The sequence below is a fragment of the Dipteris shenzhenensis genome, chromosome 24 (assembly GCF_047967505.1).
Source record: "Dipteris shenzhenensis isolate YYH24624 ecotype China chromosome 24, Dip_SZ_1.0, whole genome shotgun sequence".
In the NCBI taxonomy this organism is placed as follows: domain Eukaryota; kingdom Viridiplantae; phylum Streptophyta; class Polypodiopsida; order Gleicheniales; family Dipteridaceae; genus Dipteris; species Dipteris shenzhenensis.
In genome coordinates, this window is record NC_141619.1 from 53,359 (window position 1) to 71,942 (window position 18,584).

The 18,584-nt window shown below is 48.5% G+C and overlaps 1 protein-coding gene across 3 annotated transcripts in view; it reads right to left on the bottom strand.

Annotated features, from left to right (window-relative positions):
* The window catches only part of SCY2 (SecY protein transport family protein), a 207,058-nt gene that overhangs the window by 10,701 nt on the left and 177,773 nt on the right, over positions 1-18,584 (bottom strand). For all 3 annotated transcript variants that reach the window (XM_087395478.1, XM_087395477.1, XM_087395476.1), the window contains 2 exons: positions 1,796-1,919; positions 1,565-1,671 (listed from right to left, as the gene is read on the bottom strand). In XM_087395478.1, the coding sequence (XP_087251604.1) occupies positions 1,565-1,671; positions 1,796-1,919 (231 nt within the window). The remainder of the gene's footprint in view (positions 1-1,564; positions 1,672-1,795; positions 1,920-18,584) is intronic.

Below are 18,584 nucleotides of genomic sequence, written 5' to 3' on the forward strand. Positions count from 1 at the left end.
AAGGAAGACAAACTATTTGAGCCGAGAGTATTGAGTCCTCCCCAAATACTTGCACAGGATACCAAAGACTTACACTCTTACAAAGTGGGAACTTCAAGACGCAACAAATTTTGGTTACATCTTGGCACTTGCTGAAATGAGTCCAATAACCTTCTTTTATGTGCTCTCAAATATTGTCCTTCGGGTCAATTGCCCCAAGGACAAAACCTTCTACTACTCTTAGTTTCATATGATGAGCTATGACTAATGTTACCTAGTTGTTACTACCCTTAGGTTCCATATTGGACAACCCCATAAATAAAAGCATCCTCTTCATTATGGATCATATGAAACAATGGACACAAAAGAGAAAAGTTGAGCTATATAAATACCCCTTTAACATATTGAGAGACACCCAAATTGTCCCACTATTTTACAAGGCTAAAATCATTGGCACTATGTAATCCTCACAAGCCAACAAATGGTACAATTTAATGATATAAACATCGCAAGATATAGTGTAATGGGACATTACGCCATGACTAGTTGATAATCCTAGCTCATATTTGTAATCTATGCAGCACAATATGATGAGCTGCTATCCAAAGGTGGCTGATCACACAAATCCCATAAGCTTTAATGAAGGGGCCAACCTACCTCAAAATCATATCATTTTGTTATGGCTGAACCCTAGAGTACAATCTTGAAACTTTCATATAGCAAGAAATTAGATTCTGATGGAAGGGCAGTCATATTGGTATGAGTCATAAAACCTTAAAATACGACTCCACCACCCACTTTCTACAAAAAATCATGGCAACAAAGATAATGATGATGAAGATGACAATTTAATAGATGGATGCATCAAAGAGAAGGCTAGTGGGTACACTTGCATCCTTACTGCCTCATTTTACTCGTATACACTCTTGACCTAATCAATTCGCCTACTTTAGCAATGTATCTACGATCATTTATGATGTCTACCCCTAATAACACTTGCAAATTACTATTCACAAAACCAAGGTAGAAGGGTTGAGACCATAATAAGCTATATGACCTTCCCTTCGTTTCTCGTATATAAGCTTGCCCAAGCCTTGAGTGTGAATACATGTTGCATCCCCCACAAGGACCAAATTGTCCAAGCAAAGGGCAGTAGCCCTACAGTATTAAATAGGCGCTCTCCTATGAAGAACTATTGTTGTTCACTTGTGTATATCATAGTATTACCCCTAAGGGGCACCCACAAATGCACTGCTTTTGCTGGCCATTGTGACAGAAGTTAAAATCATTGATTTGCATTCAGTTCAAGGCGGATACTAGAGATTCTGAAATTACAAATTCTTTCTTAGTCTATGTTCATATCAAGCCTCTGATTTCTAGAGTAGACAGAGACTGGTTGTAAAATTCCTCATTCCATCCATTCAGAGGCTTTGAAAATTCTCAATGATTGCCTCACTTATGATCTTTGATAGTGATATCTTTCTTGCTTTGTCAAATAGTAGGTCTTTAAATTTTCATGTGTTCGTGATGATATAGAGATAGAAAATGGGGAGGCCACAAAAATGAAAGGCAAAGAGAGACATACAATGATAAGCATGGACGTGAACCCGATAGTATCACCCTGATGTAGATGGCGAAATTGATTGTCTACAAAGGTTGACGTTGTCACTAATAGGCTGAGCATCAATCCTCCTACACAAAAGTGGAGCACACTTTTACAAAAGAACTCCTGAATGACAATTTATTTAAGGAGAACCTATCAAATCTTTACATGCCAGAATAACTCATTCAATCATTCTAAACAGTTGGTACTAACCCCAAAACCGAGTTGAAGCCTGCACTTTTGTTAAGTAGTCCACAGTTTGATGTCCAGGCTTGATGTTGGGTATTCTTGCACCGATTTTCATCAAATATTGATTGACCTCCACAGGAATATTACCCTGCACAATGCATTGTCCACCTGACCCTCAGTTATTTATCTTCACGACTATGACATTATTGTCTCATGCACCGCACACATTAGGACGTCCAAACAACAGTTGGAAGTGGGTAAGGAGATAATGCTTTAAACCACTTTTGGACAATGTAGGGACTCAATAACAAGCTCACAGTACGAGGACATGATCAAGCAAGTAGACTAAGGACTGGACTGCACTCAGGACACATGATTGCCAACACAACCTATGGTATATATATAGATTACATGCATGATGTTGACACCCACAGCTCTTAAAACATCTTGCGAAGTCAGATCGGTCCAGAATAACCACGTCCATTCTCCAAGCTGTCCAGAATTCTTTCTATGATGTCCTTTTCATATCTATTGAGTATTTTTCTTAAATGCAAAGAAAATCATGAAGATTATCTTAGTTTGATTCATGGGTTTTTCTAAGGTCCCTAAATTGGTACAAGAGTCTGTGCTCTTGATTTAGTATTTGTCCTTCAATAACTTGCAAATTACGTTCGTGCTTTTCTTTCCTTCAAATGCCTGTTAACCTTCCAAGTGACCACAGCTTATAAAAGATTAGTGCACTTCTCTGCTGTGAGGATGAGGACAGGAGAGGGGTACTTTTGGACAGAGAGAGGGCCTCACATCCAAGCTTGGTAGCTGTGCAAAGATTGGAGGAGAGGGCGCTAGTGTGGCAAAGAGGATATGCAGGTTGCCAGAGCAGATATTTGACCATGCAGGAGGCCAGATCAGAGTATGATTTTCATGCCAGGGCTGCATTCTTGACTTAGAGTGAAGACTACGTTACTAAAGACTTCTTCAGACCACGGGCCCCAAATATTTCGAGGGAGGGAATCAGGAGATTGAGGAGGCTAGATGGCACCATTGCAGCTAGCCCATAGGATGAGGGACATGTGGCCACAGACTTTTTATAGTTCATTGCTTGACACTACTTCACGACCTCCAGGATACCTGGTAGCCAGAGGTATGGAGCAGCACGAGCAGAGAGCTCATGAAGGAGATACGTACTCCTCTTAAGAGGACTTTCAGTACCGATGAGCTCGAGAGAGTGACTATAGCTTTGTTGAAAGGCAAGTGTGTAAGATAGGATAGTTTTCTGCTGATCCTTTTTCAGTCTCATTGGAAGTTTATGAGCTCAGGGATTCTCACAACATTTTTTTTTTGGGCAAAAAAGAGATTTCTATTAAGTATTAAAGAAAACCGTTAGAGCAAGCTCCATACGGGAATACGGTATACACCATGCAATGCATGAAAAGCTCAAGAGCCAAAAAGAAAGGATTGGGGCTGATAGTGCCATCTCAATCCGGTAGCAACCTCCGAGAAAAAGGGAGAACCCCTCCAAACTCGAAGAAATACAGTTCTCCTAGAAGAGGCTGCCCGTGAAGGGCCCTGCATGCTAGCCCATATGGCTATCAAAGTGTGAGCCGTGTCACTCCAAATACCTGTGAACACCTGTGATGGGTGTATCTGGGTGTCATCCAAGGCCTCTGTGCATCTGGCTCTCCAATGTGCCAAGAGAAAATGCTAGCCAAAATCTCCCAAGAGGTGTCCACTGAAGCATGTGAAGCTCTGAAAGGAATATGCGGTACATCCTAAAGAGAGCAGGGCTCTATCTCCTGTTGGTGGATCGAGAGTGCCCAAGAAGAAGGCTCACCCTCATAAAACACCTGGGGCCCAGTAAGAAAGGGGAAGTATGAAAAATGCTGAGTATCCGAGCAACTCCTTTCCAAACAATTCTTGCTTGATTGCAGTCCCAAAGGCAATGTCGCATTGACTCCTCTGCAGAATGACAACAAGGGCAAGTGGGATCAGCCCCAAATCGTGATCTCCACAGGTTCACTGCAATCCTTGCATGAATAGAAAGCTAAAAGAAAAGAGTGATCTTTCTATTTTTGAGGGATTTCCAGAGCCTCCTCTAGAAACTCTTATGCAAATCTGCAATGATGAAGAAGCTATCCCAATGGGGGGCTCTGGAGGGAATCCAACCTCTATTGCTCAGCTGAAATCTCCTGGCATTACCAACCGTGAAATGAAAGAAGGGAATACCCCTCTCTCGGTGCCCATGATCTATCCACTCCCACTCTCTTGGGTCCCACTGCAAGCACCTGATAGGTGCACCTCCATATAACCACAACCTCCAGGATCCCAGGGCCAAGAGTAGAGGGTCGGGGTCTAAGTACCACTGCAAGCCCGCTCCGTGGTCCACAAAACCAACAATCCTGACAGGCTGAAAGGCAACCTCTAGAAGAATATCATCTGCGGATCTAGAGAGTATACCTCCATCCCCAACGTCAAAGACCAAAGCATCTTCCCCGAAACCTCGAAGAGCCATCACCTGTAGAGGAACTGCTGTCCTCGAAAAAGCTCCCATCCAAGTGGTGGAAGTAATAGGCACCTCAATTGTCCATTCCACCGGGATGGCTGCATCTATCTGCTGAATCCTGCGTGCTACCCCTCGGAGGTGACTCACGGACTGTAGTCTCTGATCCTCAAGTAGCCTGATAAAAGCCTTCCAAGTGCCTACTGTGTGGGCGGGGCCTCTCTCCCATCCAAACCACTGCATATAATGCGAAGTGCCCAGAGGTCTGCCATGCTCATCAAGTATACTATCGTTCCAAATGATCGGCTGCCTATCAATCTCTTCAAGGGTAGAGGGCGAAACCCTTCGAAGAGTGTTCTTGAAGCTCCCCCAAGCTTTGAGGATGGCAGTCATGAGAGGAGAGGCAGGAGACCTGAGAGAGGCGGAAGAAAAAATCCAGCAAGGGCTGTCCACCCAATCATCTCCTAAGGGTGTGCAAGCCTCAATGCGTCCAAAAATGAAATCCTTCCAAGGTTCCTGCCCAGGCATGAGTCCCCTCACCACCACCTTACAAAGCAATGCCTTGCACTGCAAGTCCGGGTCAATGATATTAAGTCCCCTTTAATAATGGTCTCCCAGGCCACCCTCGCTGCAACATCTGCCGTGCCATCAAGTCCACTCCATAGAAAATTCCTGACTGGTCTAATGAGCTGAGTGATGCAATCCCTAGACCGGCACCAGCAAGAACACACAAACCACACAGTGGCCAAAAGAACCTGGTTCACTACCACAACTCTAGAGGTGAGGTCGAGTTTGGCTGAGCTCTAAAAAAGGAGCTTTTTCCTTATACTTTCTAATACTAGGGCAAATTGCTGTGCTGGAGAGATGCCCAATTCTACCTGGCATCCCAAATACCTGACAGGAACACCCCTCTGAATCCAAGAAAAGCCAATGTCAACTCCCCAGCCTGGAGTGTCCTCATCACTGATCCAAAAGCCAAAGGATTTATGCCAATTGATGTGTGCCCCTGCAGCTGAGTAAAAAATAATTAAGGCTGTCCGGAAAGAATCAAGTGACTGCGAAGAGGCCTCAATAAAAATAGAAGTGTCATCAGCCAACTCATAGTCAAGAAGCTCCTGCTCCTATCTCAAGGGCAATCTCAATTCATAAAGCTCAGCCTGAGATCTAAGGAAGATACTCATAGCTTCTGCCACAAAGAGAAAGAGGAAGGGGGCTAAAGGGCATCCTTGACGAACTGATCTGGAAATCTGAAACCTGTCACCCCTTACCCCTCCAATCAAAACCTGGCTGTGGGTTGATCTATAAAGGGAGGTCACCCCTCTAATCCATGCATCTGAAAATCCAAACCGTAGAAGAGTGCCCTCAAAAAAACCCCAGTCTACTCTGTCATAGGCTTTCTCAAAGTCCAGGAGTAGAACTGCCACCCTCTGCCCGCTCTGCATAGCCCACTCTGTGGCTTCCCAAAAGGAAAATATATTATCAAATATGCTCCTGCCATGCATAAAGCCTGTCTCAGTATCATGGATGAGGTCTGGAAGAAGGTGTGCAACCGGATGCTGATCGCCTTGGCCATGATTTTGTACAGAGTGCCCAAAAGAGTGATGGGTCTCCAATGGGATACAAAATTCATGTTGCCACCTATCGGGATAAGGTGTATGAGTCCCTCGGTCAGTGAGTCAGGCATCTCACCCGAGTCCCAAATGCCCTGCAGGGCTGAAGTGATCATACTGAAGTAATATGATCACCTATCATATTCCAAAAGGCTGTAAAAAAAGAAGAAGTAAGACCATCGGAACCAAGGCATTTGCCCTTATGAAGGGCGGAGAGAGCACTCTTGAATTCTATGTTGGTAAAGCGTGCATCAAGTGAGCATATCATCTTTGGTGTGACCAACACAGGTAAACTCTGCCAAATCTCATCTCTAGCCACATCTCTCGCCTGTGTGTCAAGATCTGCGGAAAGAAGTGAGGCATAGAAAGCTGTCGCTAAGTGCATGAAGGTATCCGGATGAGACTGCAAAACGCCGTCAGAATCAATAAGCTGCCTGACACTCTCTCTACTATGTCTGGGACCAAGTGTAGAGAAAAAGTGTTTATTGACTCTCCCTCCCATTTATATCCAAAAGGACTCCCGTGCATGGAAGGCATACTCTGCTCTCTGATCAAGCAATGTCTGCAAGTGAGTCCTTGCCGTAGCAAGGCGCTCCTGTACCCAAGCATTAGATGGTCGTTTCTGCTCCTCCCTCTGCAAGGCTGCCAACTGCTGGCAGATACCAATCTCCCGCCTGAGTACCTCACCTCGCTGAGCACTAGTAACGGAGTGATGAAAGTCGCTGATATTGGCAAGTGTTATGGCCACATGTGAAGGACCGACCACCCCCCTGCATGTGAGAAACCTAGATCTTCAAGACTGCCTCTGTGAGGGTCTCATCCGTGTATAAGGCATCGGGGATCCTGATACTGTGAGACCATCCTCTCAGATGGGGCTCTGATATGGACAAAACTACCGGAAAATGGTCGGAAGTGGAAACACTAAGTGCAACGCAAACTGTTCCCCCTCTATTAAGAGCCCAATCATCCACATAGAATCTGTCAATCCGGGCATGGATAGGCATCTGTACCCTATGGAACAAAAGTGACTGAGACTGAACATGAAATGCATCATCTGACCAAACATCTCTGCCACTGAACCTGAACAAGAAGGCATCCCAAGCTGCTCTCTCAAGGGAATGGATACCACCTTCTCCACCTCCTTGTTTATCAGAAGGTGCCTCAACCATGTTAAAGTCACCTCCAATAATCCACGAATCTGCAATGTCAGCCCACGAGAGCAACTCTTTCCAAAACAGAACGCGTTCCCCTCTGTTATTCGGAGCATAGAGGTTGAGGAAACCAACCTTACGTCCATCAATCAGAAGTAAAACCCATGGGCCCTGGAGGGGGTTATGGTACCGTGTCCAATGATCAAAGGGAGAATAGAATATGAAACTGATATGCATGTACCTCCTCTAGTTCCCAAGGCAGGAAGCCAAAAAGTCCTACCTGAAAGCAGCTTACCTGACTTAACGCAACCTCTGACATCCAGTTTGTGTTCCTGAAGAAAAAGCATGTCTAGGGAACCACCTGAAACACTTGGATGGAGCTGATCAGCTGTCTGCGACGGCGATGAGGGATGCCGCCCAATCCCTGTATATTCCAATTGGCTATCCTCATCGGTAGGAGGAAGCGGGTTGGAATACCTTACCCGACCTGGTGGCGGAAAAAGAACCCTCCACCGGAGCTGACCTCCTGCCATATACATGAGGTCCAAGGGGAGGAAAGTCCACAGGTGAGAGAGAGAAAGATCTCTTAAGAGGGATGCCGATAATTGGCTCTCCGAAAGTGGAAGGTACAAAATCATCATCTGGGAGATCAGAGAAGTCCTCCAGAGCGGAAAAGAAGTTCCGCTGAGCCGGTCCTGGGGAGGGGGTGCGAAGGATTCCTACCGAAGCAGAGATAGAATGTAAGACCCCCTTCCCTCTATCCATAGAAGGAGGCACCTGCACTGAGTCCTGATCAAGAAGTGCTGCGGATGAGGTGCCAACAACCTCGGCTACTGAGGAAGGTACAGCTTGATCCTGGAGTGGAGTCGAACAAGGCTCTTGAACACTAGTCTCCTCCCGAGGCTCCAAGGGGATAGCCTCCGAAGCGGTGGATGTGTGATCTGAAGCAAAGGGCCTAACCGCGACCAGAACCCACCGTGGGCCAGAGGTGGTGTGGGGTGCATGAGGGACTCGAGTAGCCCTAGGAAGAGGGGGAGCCTGTGTTTGAGGCGGTGCTTGTGGAGCGGTAGGTCCTACTCCTGCTCTTTGTCATAAGCTAGTACAAGCTGGTTGCTTTCTGGGCCTCTTTTCCTTCTTTGGGCAATCTCTAGCGAAGTGCCCCGAGGATCTACAAATCCTGCACTGGTCCTGCCGACCTGCAACCTCAAATCTCTGGCGGAAGAAGGACCCATCGGGTTGCTGTAGCATGATGTGGTCATCTGAAATATTAGGGTCCTGGACAATGACTCTAACCCTCGGTACCCCATCCATCCTGACCGCCTCAGCAGCCGAAGAGGGCTCGCTTGAAAGAGGGGGGATCTCTGCTACCACACCAAACCTCTCTCCAATAACTGAAAGAAGCCGGTGATCAACTGAGGGGAGACCAGGGAACCTGATGAAAACAGAAACTCCCTGCTTGTCCTCTTCAACTGGGTCAAAGCCCAGTTGAAAGGGAAACAAAAAAATCCTCTTGTAGCCTAGAAATAGAAACCCGGCCTGTAGCAAGTCTCTCGTGACGTCTGGGGAATCTAAGCACACCTGAAAGAAACCTCGTCCCAACAAACGAACATCCTTAAGGTGGGGGGCGAGCTCCTGGGGAAGTGCAGCAAGCATCCAATCTCTAGCTTGTGACCTGGAGGGGTGGGAGCTATGAATGTGTGCGAAGAGAGTCGTGGAACACTCATGCTCCAAATCCTTTTGCAACTGCTGTAGCTCATCTTTTGAGAAAGTGATGGTTCTCGCGGCCGGTGTGGGCGGTAACGGATTGACTGAGTGGGAACCCATTCGTCAATCGAGGTGGGAAAGGCCGATTCAAACGCAAGGAAGAACTCCGTCCGCTTTCCTGAAGCCCAGGAGACCCCTAACGGAGAATAGGGTACTCCAGATGAGGGGAGAGGGTGAAGGGAAGGAGGGAGAGAGAGGATGAGTAGAGGAGGAATCAGCGAGGGGATAGGGGGGGCAGCAAGGAGGAGGGAGAGGAGAGGAGGAGTGGAGGAGAGAGGGGGGGGGAGTGGGGACGGCGGGGGGAGCAGCAGGTAGGAGGCAGCGTGCAAGGGGAGCTGCAGCAGCACGGGGGGGGCTGCAGCAGCGAGGGAGGGGAGGCGGGGGGTAGGGGGGAGGGGAGGGAGCTGCACGCGGGGGGGAGGAGGCAGCGCGCAGGGGGGGGGCTGCAGCAGCGAGGGAGGGGAGTCGGGGGAGGAGGCGAGGGGAGCAGCAGGTAGGGAGGGAGGGGAGGCGGAGGGAGGGAGGGGAGGGAAGAGGCTGCGCGCGGGGGTGGAGGAGGCAGCGTGCAGGGAGGGCTGCAGCAGCGAGGGAGGGGAGGGAGGAGAAGCAAGGAGGGGAGGGAGGGGGCAGCTAGGAGGGGAGCAAGAAGGAGGGCAGCAGGAGCAGCAGGGAGCAGCAGCAGTGCAAGCTCTAAGTTTCACACAACATTTTAAGATGTCATGGAGACCGAGAATATGCTAAGCAGACTTTCAGAGGGGCTGATTCACCTTATTCCTAAGGGCAACCGAGACAAGCTTGAGCTTTCATAGTGGGAGCCCATTACCTTGCATGGATCTTCTTAAAGATCCTAGCTAAAGCCATCACCCTGGGACATGCCCCTTCGTACCAAACACTATTCAGTTTCCCCCTCCCCCCTATAGGCTTTGTGTGAAACCGGAGCATTTTAGATAATATCTTTAATTTTGGGATGCCATAGTGTTGGCACGGTCCCACCAGGAGGATTTATTAGTCTTGCTTCTTGATTTTGAGAGGGCTTATAATAGGGTGGATTGTGAGTTTCTTGAGGAGACTCTGGACAGGATGGGCTTCCCGAGAAGATAGTGAATAGTAGGGGTGTTAGCCCTCTACACCTCCGCATATAGCCAAGCTTTAGTCAAGAGCCCAAGGGCATAGATGTCATAGAGTCAAATCAGTGAGACAGGGATGTCCCTTGCCCCCTCTATTTTTTCTATTTATTCCAAAGGCTATGAGAAGTTTTCTGAGCGATGAAGGTACAGGTATTCGTGGCATCAAGATGCCCGTTGCAGTTTTGGAAGGGCTGCTTGATGCAGAGTTTGTAGATGATATGAATAGGTATTTTGATGGAGGGGTAGACAACTTTAGGACATTTGTTTCAGCCATGGAAGTGTTTTGCCTCAATTTTGGAAGTTCTTATCAACTAGCACAAGTCCTACGGAAATTGTGTTAATGATATACCACACCCAGGCTGGAGACTGCACAAAGATTTTACTTTGTTGCCTGGAGGGATTGCAGCGTGAAACTCGGGATGTCACGTAGGGCTGGACATAACATCAGAGCAACAATTGGCACAAGTACTTCTGAGCATTTGGAGGAAGCTTTTGCATTGGAACTCAACCAAGCTATCCTTGGCAGGTAGACTAGTGGTTGCCAACTGGGTTTTGCCTGCTACTATGCGATGCATAACCTCTTGTTGGGATCTTGCATCGTCCAATTGAAGCGACTCATCAGGAACTTCATCTGGTTAGGAGGGGCTAGGGCAAATGTGGATTGGGAAGTCATTATTTACCCACGGTCTAGAGGTGGGGTATGCATTGTGGACCCAAAGTAAAAGAGTTTCTCCCATTTGCTCAGAGATAGAGAGTTCAAGGGCTTGGAGGATCCCAGACCATGCTAGAGGAGATCAAGAGTGTAGTCTTTGAGGACTGGAGAGCATTTGAGGAGCCACATGTTGCACCTGCCCATTGGCTATTTTATGACACATGAGGTCTTGCTTTCGGTGGTGGGTACATCAAGTCAGTCCTCATCCACATTTGTGGTGTAGAACGTGGATAGGGTGCAAAGATAGGAGCTAAGGATAGAGGACTTTGGAGACTGTCCGCCTTGGAGATAGTAGCTCAATATCAGAGGAGGTGGCACATTGATATAGATCCATATACAAGAAAGGAGGAGGCTTAAAGGTTTTGGGTATGGGAGAGAAGACCATTGCAGAGGCTTTTGTGGGACCCTAGAGAGTGGTTTGAAGAGACTCTTTCGTTCACGAGTCCCCCAAATATTCTTTTCTCTGAGATTGGACAGCAAGATTCAAAAGGAGAGAATTGATGTCACACCAGCCGAGCAGGAGTGTATTGGTACAATCCACTCCTACTCCCCGGGGTGCCACTGCGAATACTTAATTCGGACACTTCCATAGAGCCAAAGCCTCCATGAACCCAAGGGAATGTGATGGAGTGTTAGGGTCCAGATACCATCCTGAAGCCAAAAAACACTACTCCACATGACCTACGACCCTGAGAAGCTGAAAACCAACTTGTCACAAGGATATCCTCATCATCAACCCAATCCAAGGGTATGGCTACATCAATCATTTAAATTCCCCCTGCACTTCCCCTGAGGTGGCTTAGCAATTGGAGTTTGCAATCATCTTGAAGGTTTTGGAAATCCTTCAAGAGCTCACAGAGAAAGTGGGACCAACCTCCCATCTAGACCACTGCATATAATGAGAAGAGCCAAGTGGTCTGCAACGATCATCAAATATATTGTCATTCCAAATCCTTCCTATCAATCTCTTCTCGAGAGGAAGGGGGAACTCTCCAGAGAGTACTTCTAAAGCTGCCCCAAGCTTTCAGCAGCCATAAGAAGGGAGGAGGGAACCCTGAGACAAGGTGAAGTAAACATCCACCTAGTGCTATCCATCTAATCCCCACCCGTGCAACGGGATTGTATTGAATGAAAAAAACCTCTCCAAGGTTCTCGTCCTGGCAAAAGCTCCCTAGCCACCACCTTGCATGGCAAGGCCCTGCTCTGCAGTCTGCATCAATGATGTTGATGCCCCCTTCCTGCGTGGGGAGATCAAGGTCTCCTATGCCACCTTGGCTCTGGTGTCTCCTAAGCCATCTAGCCACTCCATAAACAATTCCTTATAGCCCTATTGAGCTGAGTGATGCAATCCCTAGAATGGCACCAACTAGAGGAAATAAACCATACCATGGCCAACAATAGCTAGTTGACCACAACCACCCTAGAAGCAAGGGTAAGTTTCAATGAACTCTAAAAAAGGAGCTTTCTCATGATATTCTCAAACACAGGAGCAAATGGCTACGAAGGAGAGATGCCAACACCGACCTCACATTGACAGAAACACCCATTTGAATCCAAGTAAAACCCAAATAAGGCCCCCAGCGGGAGTGTCCTCATCACAATTAATATGTGCACCTATTGCATAACAAAATAAATCCAAGGCTTCCCTAAAAGAAGTGGGAATTTGTGGAGTGGTATTCAAGAAAACAATAGTATCATCAGCAAGCACATTGTGCAAGATCGCTTCATTATGTCTCAAGGGAAGTCTCAGCCCAATAATTTTAGCCTGAGATCTCAAGAAGATGCTCATTGCTTCAGCCCCAAATAAATGAGGAAAAGCGCAAGAGAGCATCCCTTCTAGACTAATCCACAAATCTGCTCTCTGCTAAATGTATGGATGACTCTAGAGCTAGCCTTGATAATCTCCAGCGATTTAAGGCTCATACTCTATTGAGGAAAGTCACTCTTGGAAAAGGGCATCAACCTAGAGAGGTGTCATGGCAAACTTTGCCTGCACTATCTGATGGGGGACTGAGGGCTTACTCCACATCATCCTTCAGCCCATAATCACCTGTAGCCGCTCAAATCTCCATCACTCTACTATTGAAAGGTCGCTCCCCCAGTAAGCTGCATACATGGCAGTCCCTCTCACTAAGTGTGTCGAAAAGGTATCCCTTCGTTGGTGGATCCTGAAAATGCACCTGAAAGCACTGCCTCTCAGGTCAGGCCAAAGCCCCTTGTCCACGTGTGAGCCGTTTTCTATCTGCATGAGTCATCCTGAAAACTGGCCCTGAGAAGGTTGCCCCCAAGTATGTGTAGGGTTGTACTATTTCCAATGGCTCGCCTCGATAAGTGAAACCCGATGCAGCATAGCTCATGAGGTGTTGAAGATCATGACCTTGGTCTTCCCAAGATTGACTATCAAGTGTCTCTCTCTGCAAAACACCTCCAAGGCCTCCGGATGCCTCTGCAGTCCCTCTATTGACGATGATATAAGGATTATGTCATCGGCATATAGCAAAATCTGTAACATCAAATCTGCCAGTAGTGATCCCTCGCTCCCCAGCCAGATGTGATCTCCTCAATGTATAGCCCGAAGAGAGTCGGTGAGAAGGGGCATCCTTGCTTCACATAGATGGTGCTCTCAACCCAATCTGATAAGACGTTTTAGGGCACAAACTCTCCCCCAGTGTCCAAGGGGTCCCCTTCTTTGTGTATAGGCACAATGGTGGTAGTGCTCCAAGAGAATAGGAAGTCATGACAAACCACGTGCGAAATGCTTTGTCTGTAATCCCTCAAGGTCCTAAGCTCACCGATTATGGAGCCAGTGGACTGCACCCCACACATTCTGTGCAATGAACAAATGGAATGTGGTTGGCTTGGGCATAGAGGACATGTCAAGTGGTGTCTGCATCGGGACCTCATGGACTGAACTTGCACAAGTGTGCCAAACCCCTAGATCTATCATGGGAATAGGTGGCTTCCCATCCAATGGTTTGGTCCCCTCCTCAGAGTGATCAGATCACCTCCTTCATCTTGTGTGTGAGGAAAGCCCGCCTCTTACGACATGTCAGTCGTCGTGAAATCTGTTGTGCCTCATGTGTCGTCAGGTAGCCCGAGGCTCACTCACGTGTGAGATGCGATCTCATCTCTCTGCACTGATCTTTGTACCAAGGATTCTAAGGCATCGTCCCAATGGAGGCACATGTTGCAGACCTAGTCGTGAGGAAGAATCTAGCGACTATATCATGTATCACTAAGACCAGGGTGTTTGAGGCCCAAGTGAGGTCTGCATCATCTCGAAGTAAGTACGAGAGAAAGAAAGATGTATTAACGTCCACGGAAGACCTCACGGGCCTATGGGACAAGGTATAAAGTACACCAAGAGGATGATCTCATACAAGCCTTAGTGGGTTGGAGCAAAGGGCGCACTAAGGCCCTTGCTGGGTGCTAAGACTACCAAACTGATAAACTGATAAGCTGATAGGCTAATAACCTGATAGCTCTACAGCGCTCAATAGCTCAAGCAAAATCAGATATATAACCCGGAGCCTAGCAACTAGCAACTATCTGAGAGCTGTAACATGTTGAGATTCGAGACTCTAACTCAGAAGCCAAAGCCCGGCACCATAATAGCTCACCTGTGAGCGGTGAAAATGTCTCAGATCTACATCTGTCGGGCTGTGTCATGCTGTGGTGGCGGAGGGGGACGTGGTCTCCTCGATCTCTGAACCCGTTGAGCTATGTTCAGAGTAACCCCTCGCCTCGGGCGGTCTCCTCTGAGGAAAGCTGTGATAGGATGGACCTCAATAGAGTGTGCTCTGGTCACTCTCCGTGCTACAGGTGGTCTCTGCATCCCCCCTCTCTCAGTAATCCATGCCGCCTGCATGTCCGCTATCTCCTCCACCTCCATCCCGATGTGTCCTAGGGATGACTGAAATGCATAGAAGTCTGTTACGTGACGTTGTGCTCTACCAACCTCTCTAATGTCCTGTGGCTTGATCGCCTCCTGCTGCTCTCTGATATGTCGTAGTAGGGTCTCCCTGTGTTGGCACATCTCAAGTAAATATAACCTAATGCAAACCTGATCCTGGAAGTCGATCAATCATGAGAGTGGACTGAAGCCGTTCCCCTCCTAGTAGAGGCAATGGTATCGTCCCCTGATCTCATAATAGGTTGGGCAAACACATAGGAAATGCTCCTCTGCCTCAGTCACTCCTAGTGTGCAAACCATACATAACTGCTGCTCCTCGGGTATGCTTGCTGCTCTCCCCGTCTCGATCCTCAACTGATGAGATGAAACACGGATCAGTCCAATGGCAATCCTCAGTGCATGTGAGACTCCTCTTTCCTCTAGATACTGGTTTCTGATGATGAATCCCTCCGATACTCTCAGGAAGTGGTCGGGGTAGAATTAGGACTTGGTGGGGAGCTCTTGGTCTCCCCCCCAAGTCCGAGACGTATGGAGCTGAAGGAGATCTAGCCGTATGATATGGTTGATATCATCTCGTGGGATCGATTCAGGGGGTGCGTCCATGCTGTACTGAAAAGGGGGGAGCCTGTCCATCTAGATACCGTGCCTGGTAAACCATGTGGATATCCGTACATACCATGTGTCTGCTTCGCTCTCTGCTAGTCATCTGGATGACCCTAAGGCCAGCCTTAGTAATCTCCATCGAGGCAAGTCCCAAAGTCGGTGGATGAAAGTCACTGTTTGAAAGATGGCATCAATTTGTAGGGGAGTCATGGCGAACTCTGCCTGTACTATCTCATGTGGAACTGAGGGCTTACTCCGAATCATCTTGGGCCCCATAGTCACTTGTAGCCGCTCAATTTTTCTCCACTCGGTCTTCGGTAAGTCACATCCCCAGACGGGTGCTGCATACATGGCCGTCGGTCGCACTAGTGTGTCGAAGAGCCAACTCTTTGTTGGTGGGTCCTGAAAGTGTGCCTAGAAGCACTGTCTCTCTAGTTGGGCCAAAGCACCCCGTCCTCGTGTGAGTCGTGCCTGGGCTGCATGTGTCATCGTGAAGAGGGGTCCTGTGAAGATTGCTCCCAAATATGTGTGGGACTGCACTATCTCCGTTGGCTCGTCACAATGGGTGACACTGAGCCGACGAGTCACTGCATGTGAGGTGTTAAAGACCATAACCTTGGCCTTCCCAGTGTGCTGTCAAATCTCTCTCCGTGTCCACCATAAAGATAGGTCGGGCATCTAGGAGCTGAACTCGTATCCACATGTGTCATGCATGCTCCCCTCACCAAACCACAGATATGAGTGGCCTCAAATGTGATTTCAAGAGCACAGCTACGGCCCCAGAGCCTCGCACTCCGCTATCTCTCAACTCCCTCCTATGAACTGACTCCCATGTATATCCTGTCACTATGGGCAGTCCCCTCTCTCTGGGCTCTCGTGTGTCTCAGTGTAAAAGATCATGTCCCTGTCACTATATGTTTCCAGGAAGCCTCCACGATCGGACCATAGTGTTGTCTCCTCTATCTTGGATGATTACCCTACCATCTCTATATGCTGCCCATTTCCCTGCTTCTCTTGCTGCCATTACTCGTACCATTCCTTCCCTTCGATGCTCTTGTTGTAGGACCGTGAGATCATCATCTAGATAGATTCTGGTCCCTTTCAAAGTCACTCTTGTGCTCATGAGAGTCTTCCTGTCCATGACTGTCCTGAACTTCAGCACTAGTGGCCTCGTAGGTGCTTCCGGTTTCCCTACTCTCCAGGCTGTCTCGCATGTGAGATTGACCCCCATTTTTGTGAACAATACCTGGGCTTCTGCCATTGGGGTGTCCCCCATTGTTAAGCCCCTTACAAGGACAATTAATGCCTTTGCTGGCCCTTCTCTTTTCCTCCTCAAGTGCCACTGATATAAATTCTTTCTTTGGGGCTGTTGTGCCCTTTTTGACCACATCCTTCCATTCAAGCATCTTGGCTTCCCCTTTGCTGATTTGTTGCTTCACAGTTAAGCGTGCATGCCTTGCATTGTTTCTTGCATGGATGCAATCTCCTTCTTGAAACTGGAATTCTATGTTTTCATCTCTTCCATTGCTTTGCAGGTGCCTTCTGAGGTCACTTTCATATCCCTCATTTGCCATACTTCAAGTTCCAGTACATTTACTCTGTCTAGGAGCTTGTTCTTTTCAGATATCCATTCAGCCTTTTCCTTTTCCCATTCTTCTTTTTTGGTCTTTTCTTTTCTCCACTCCTCTTGGATTTTCCCTCCATGTTTTTAAACTTCAGCTAGTGTCTTGTCCACATGTGTCTTCTCCGCAAGGAGGGCCACATTTGTGGACTCTAAGCTGTCAATTTTGTCAATCAATGCAAGATATCTTTTGGAGGCTGGTGAGGACACATCCCGGATTTGGGGGGGAGATCAGAAGCTCTCCATCAAGACCCAGTTCTACAGCGACCACTTCTTGAGAGTATCGGAGGAGAGATTCATCATCAGAACCCAATATCTCAAGGACAGAGGAGTCTCACATGCATTGAGGATCGCCATTGGACACATGCGGGTTTCATCCCATCGCTGAGGATTATGACAGAGAGAGCAAGACGCATACCCAAAGAGCAGCAGATCTGGATGCTATGCACACTGGGAGTGATTGAGAGAGAGGAGCATTTTCTCTGTGCCTGCCCAGCCTACTATGAAATTAGGGGACCCCACGATCACGATTGATCCACTTCCATAACCAGGTCTGCATTCGGCTCTATCTGCTTGAGATGCGCCAACATAGGGAGACTCTACTACGACAGATCAGAGAGCAACAGGAGCTGACCAGATCATAGGATACAAAGGCTGACCAGACACAACGACGTGTCACAGATTTTAATGGCGCACACCTCCCACTTTCCCCCTTCCTCTCACCCTCCCTGCGTTGCGCTCCCCCCCCCCCTTTTTCTCCTCCTCCTTCCCTCCGCCACCCGCCCCTTCGTCACCACCTCTCCCCCAACCCGCTTCCCCGTACCTCTCCATCCCTCCCTCTTCCCCCCCCCCCCACCTCCGTACCAATCCCCCCATCCTCGTCTCTTCCGTTTCCTTCTCTTTCCCCCGACTTTGGAGCATTCGCAGTTTGTCAGTGCGGTATGGCGGCCACGAGCCCGGAACCGGTGGCCCAGACGGACCCCCCCCTTCCATCAGCCTATCGCGTAACACTGACAGAGCACCAAGTCTCCTTGGTGAAGCAGGCCGCCACGAACTTCTCCCAGACATCCGTTTATGGGAGAGTCATTGGCTACTTCCCTTCACGAGTAGACATCAGGGACTGGTTGCAGTCCACCCTCTACCTTGAGGACAGCCACATTGAGGAGGTTGCAGTCATGGGACGTGGTATCTTCTGGCTCAAGCTCTCCTCAGCACAGGCTGCGAGCGATATGGTCAGGTGATCCCCTACTTCTGTGGGTGGGAAGATCATCCTTATGGTCCCATGGTATAGGGGTTTCAGTGTAGCGGACTTCGATGCCCGCTTTCGCATTCCTCGCCATCCAGTTAGCCTCATCTTCCCAGGTCTCGCAACCGAGCTTCGCCCGATCATCAAGGACTTGGGGGTGCACTTTGGCTAGCCTATGCAAGACACCTACGTTGATGCGGCGGCAGCCCAAGGGGTGCCACATGTCAAAGTAGCAGTCCTAGATCCGCAGAGCATCCCCTCGGAGTTCGAGATCGAGACGGACACAGGTGTGGTGACGCAGCGCATTTTGGTCACTGGTCGCCCAAATCAGTGTCTGAGATGCCATGGCTTTGGGCACCAGGCGCGCTGCTGCCCTCGCTTCACGGGTACAGAACCTCAGAAGGCCCCATCCAGGCAACTCAAGATCCCCCCACCAGTCAGCGACACCCCCTCCCGAAGGGGAAGGCTGGACGGAGGTCAAAAGAAAACGGAAGGGAAACAAAGCAATACCAAAAAAGCCTTCCCATCCACAGCAAGAGCCCCCCCCTGTGGTCACTACTCATCAGCAA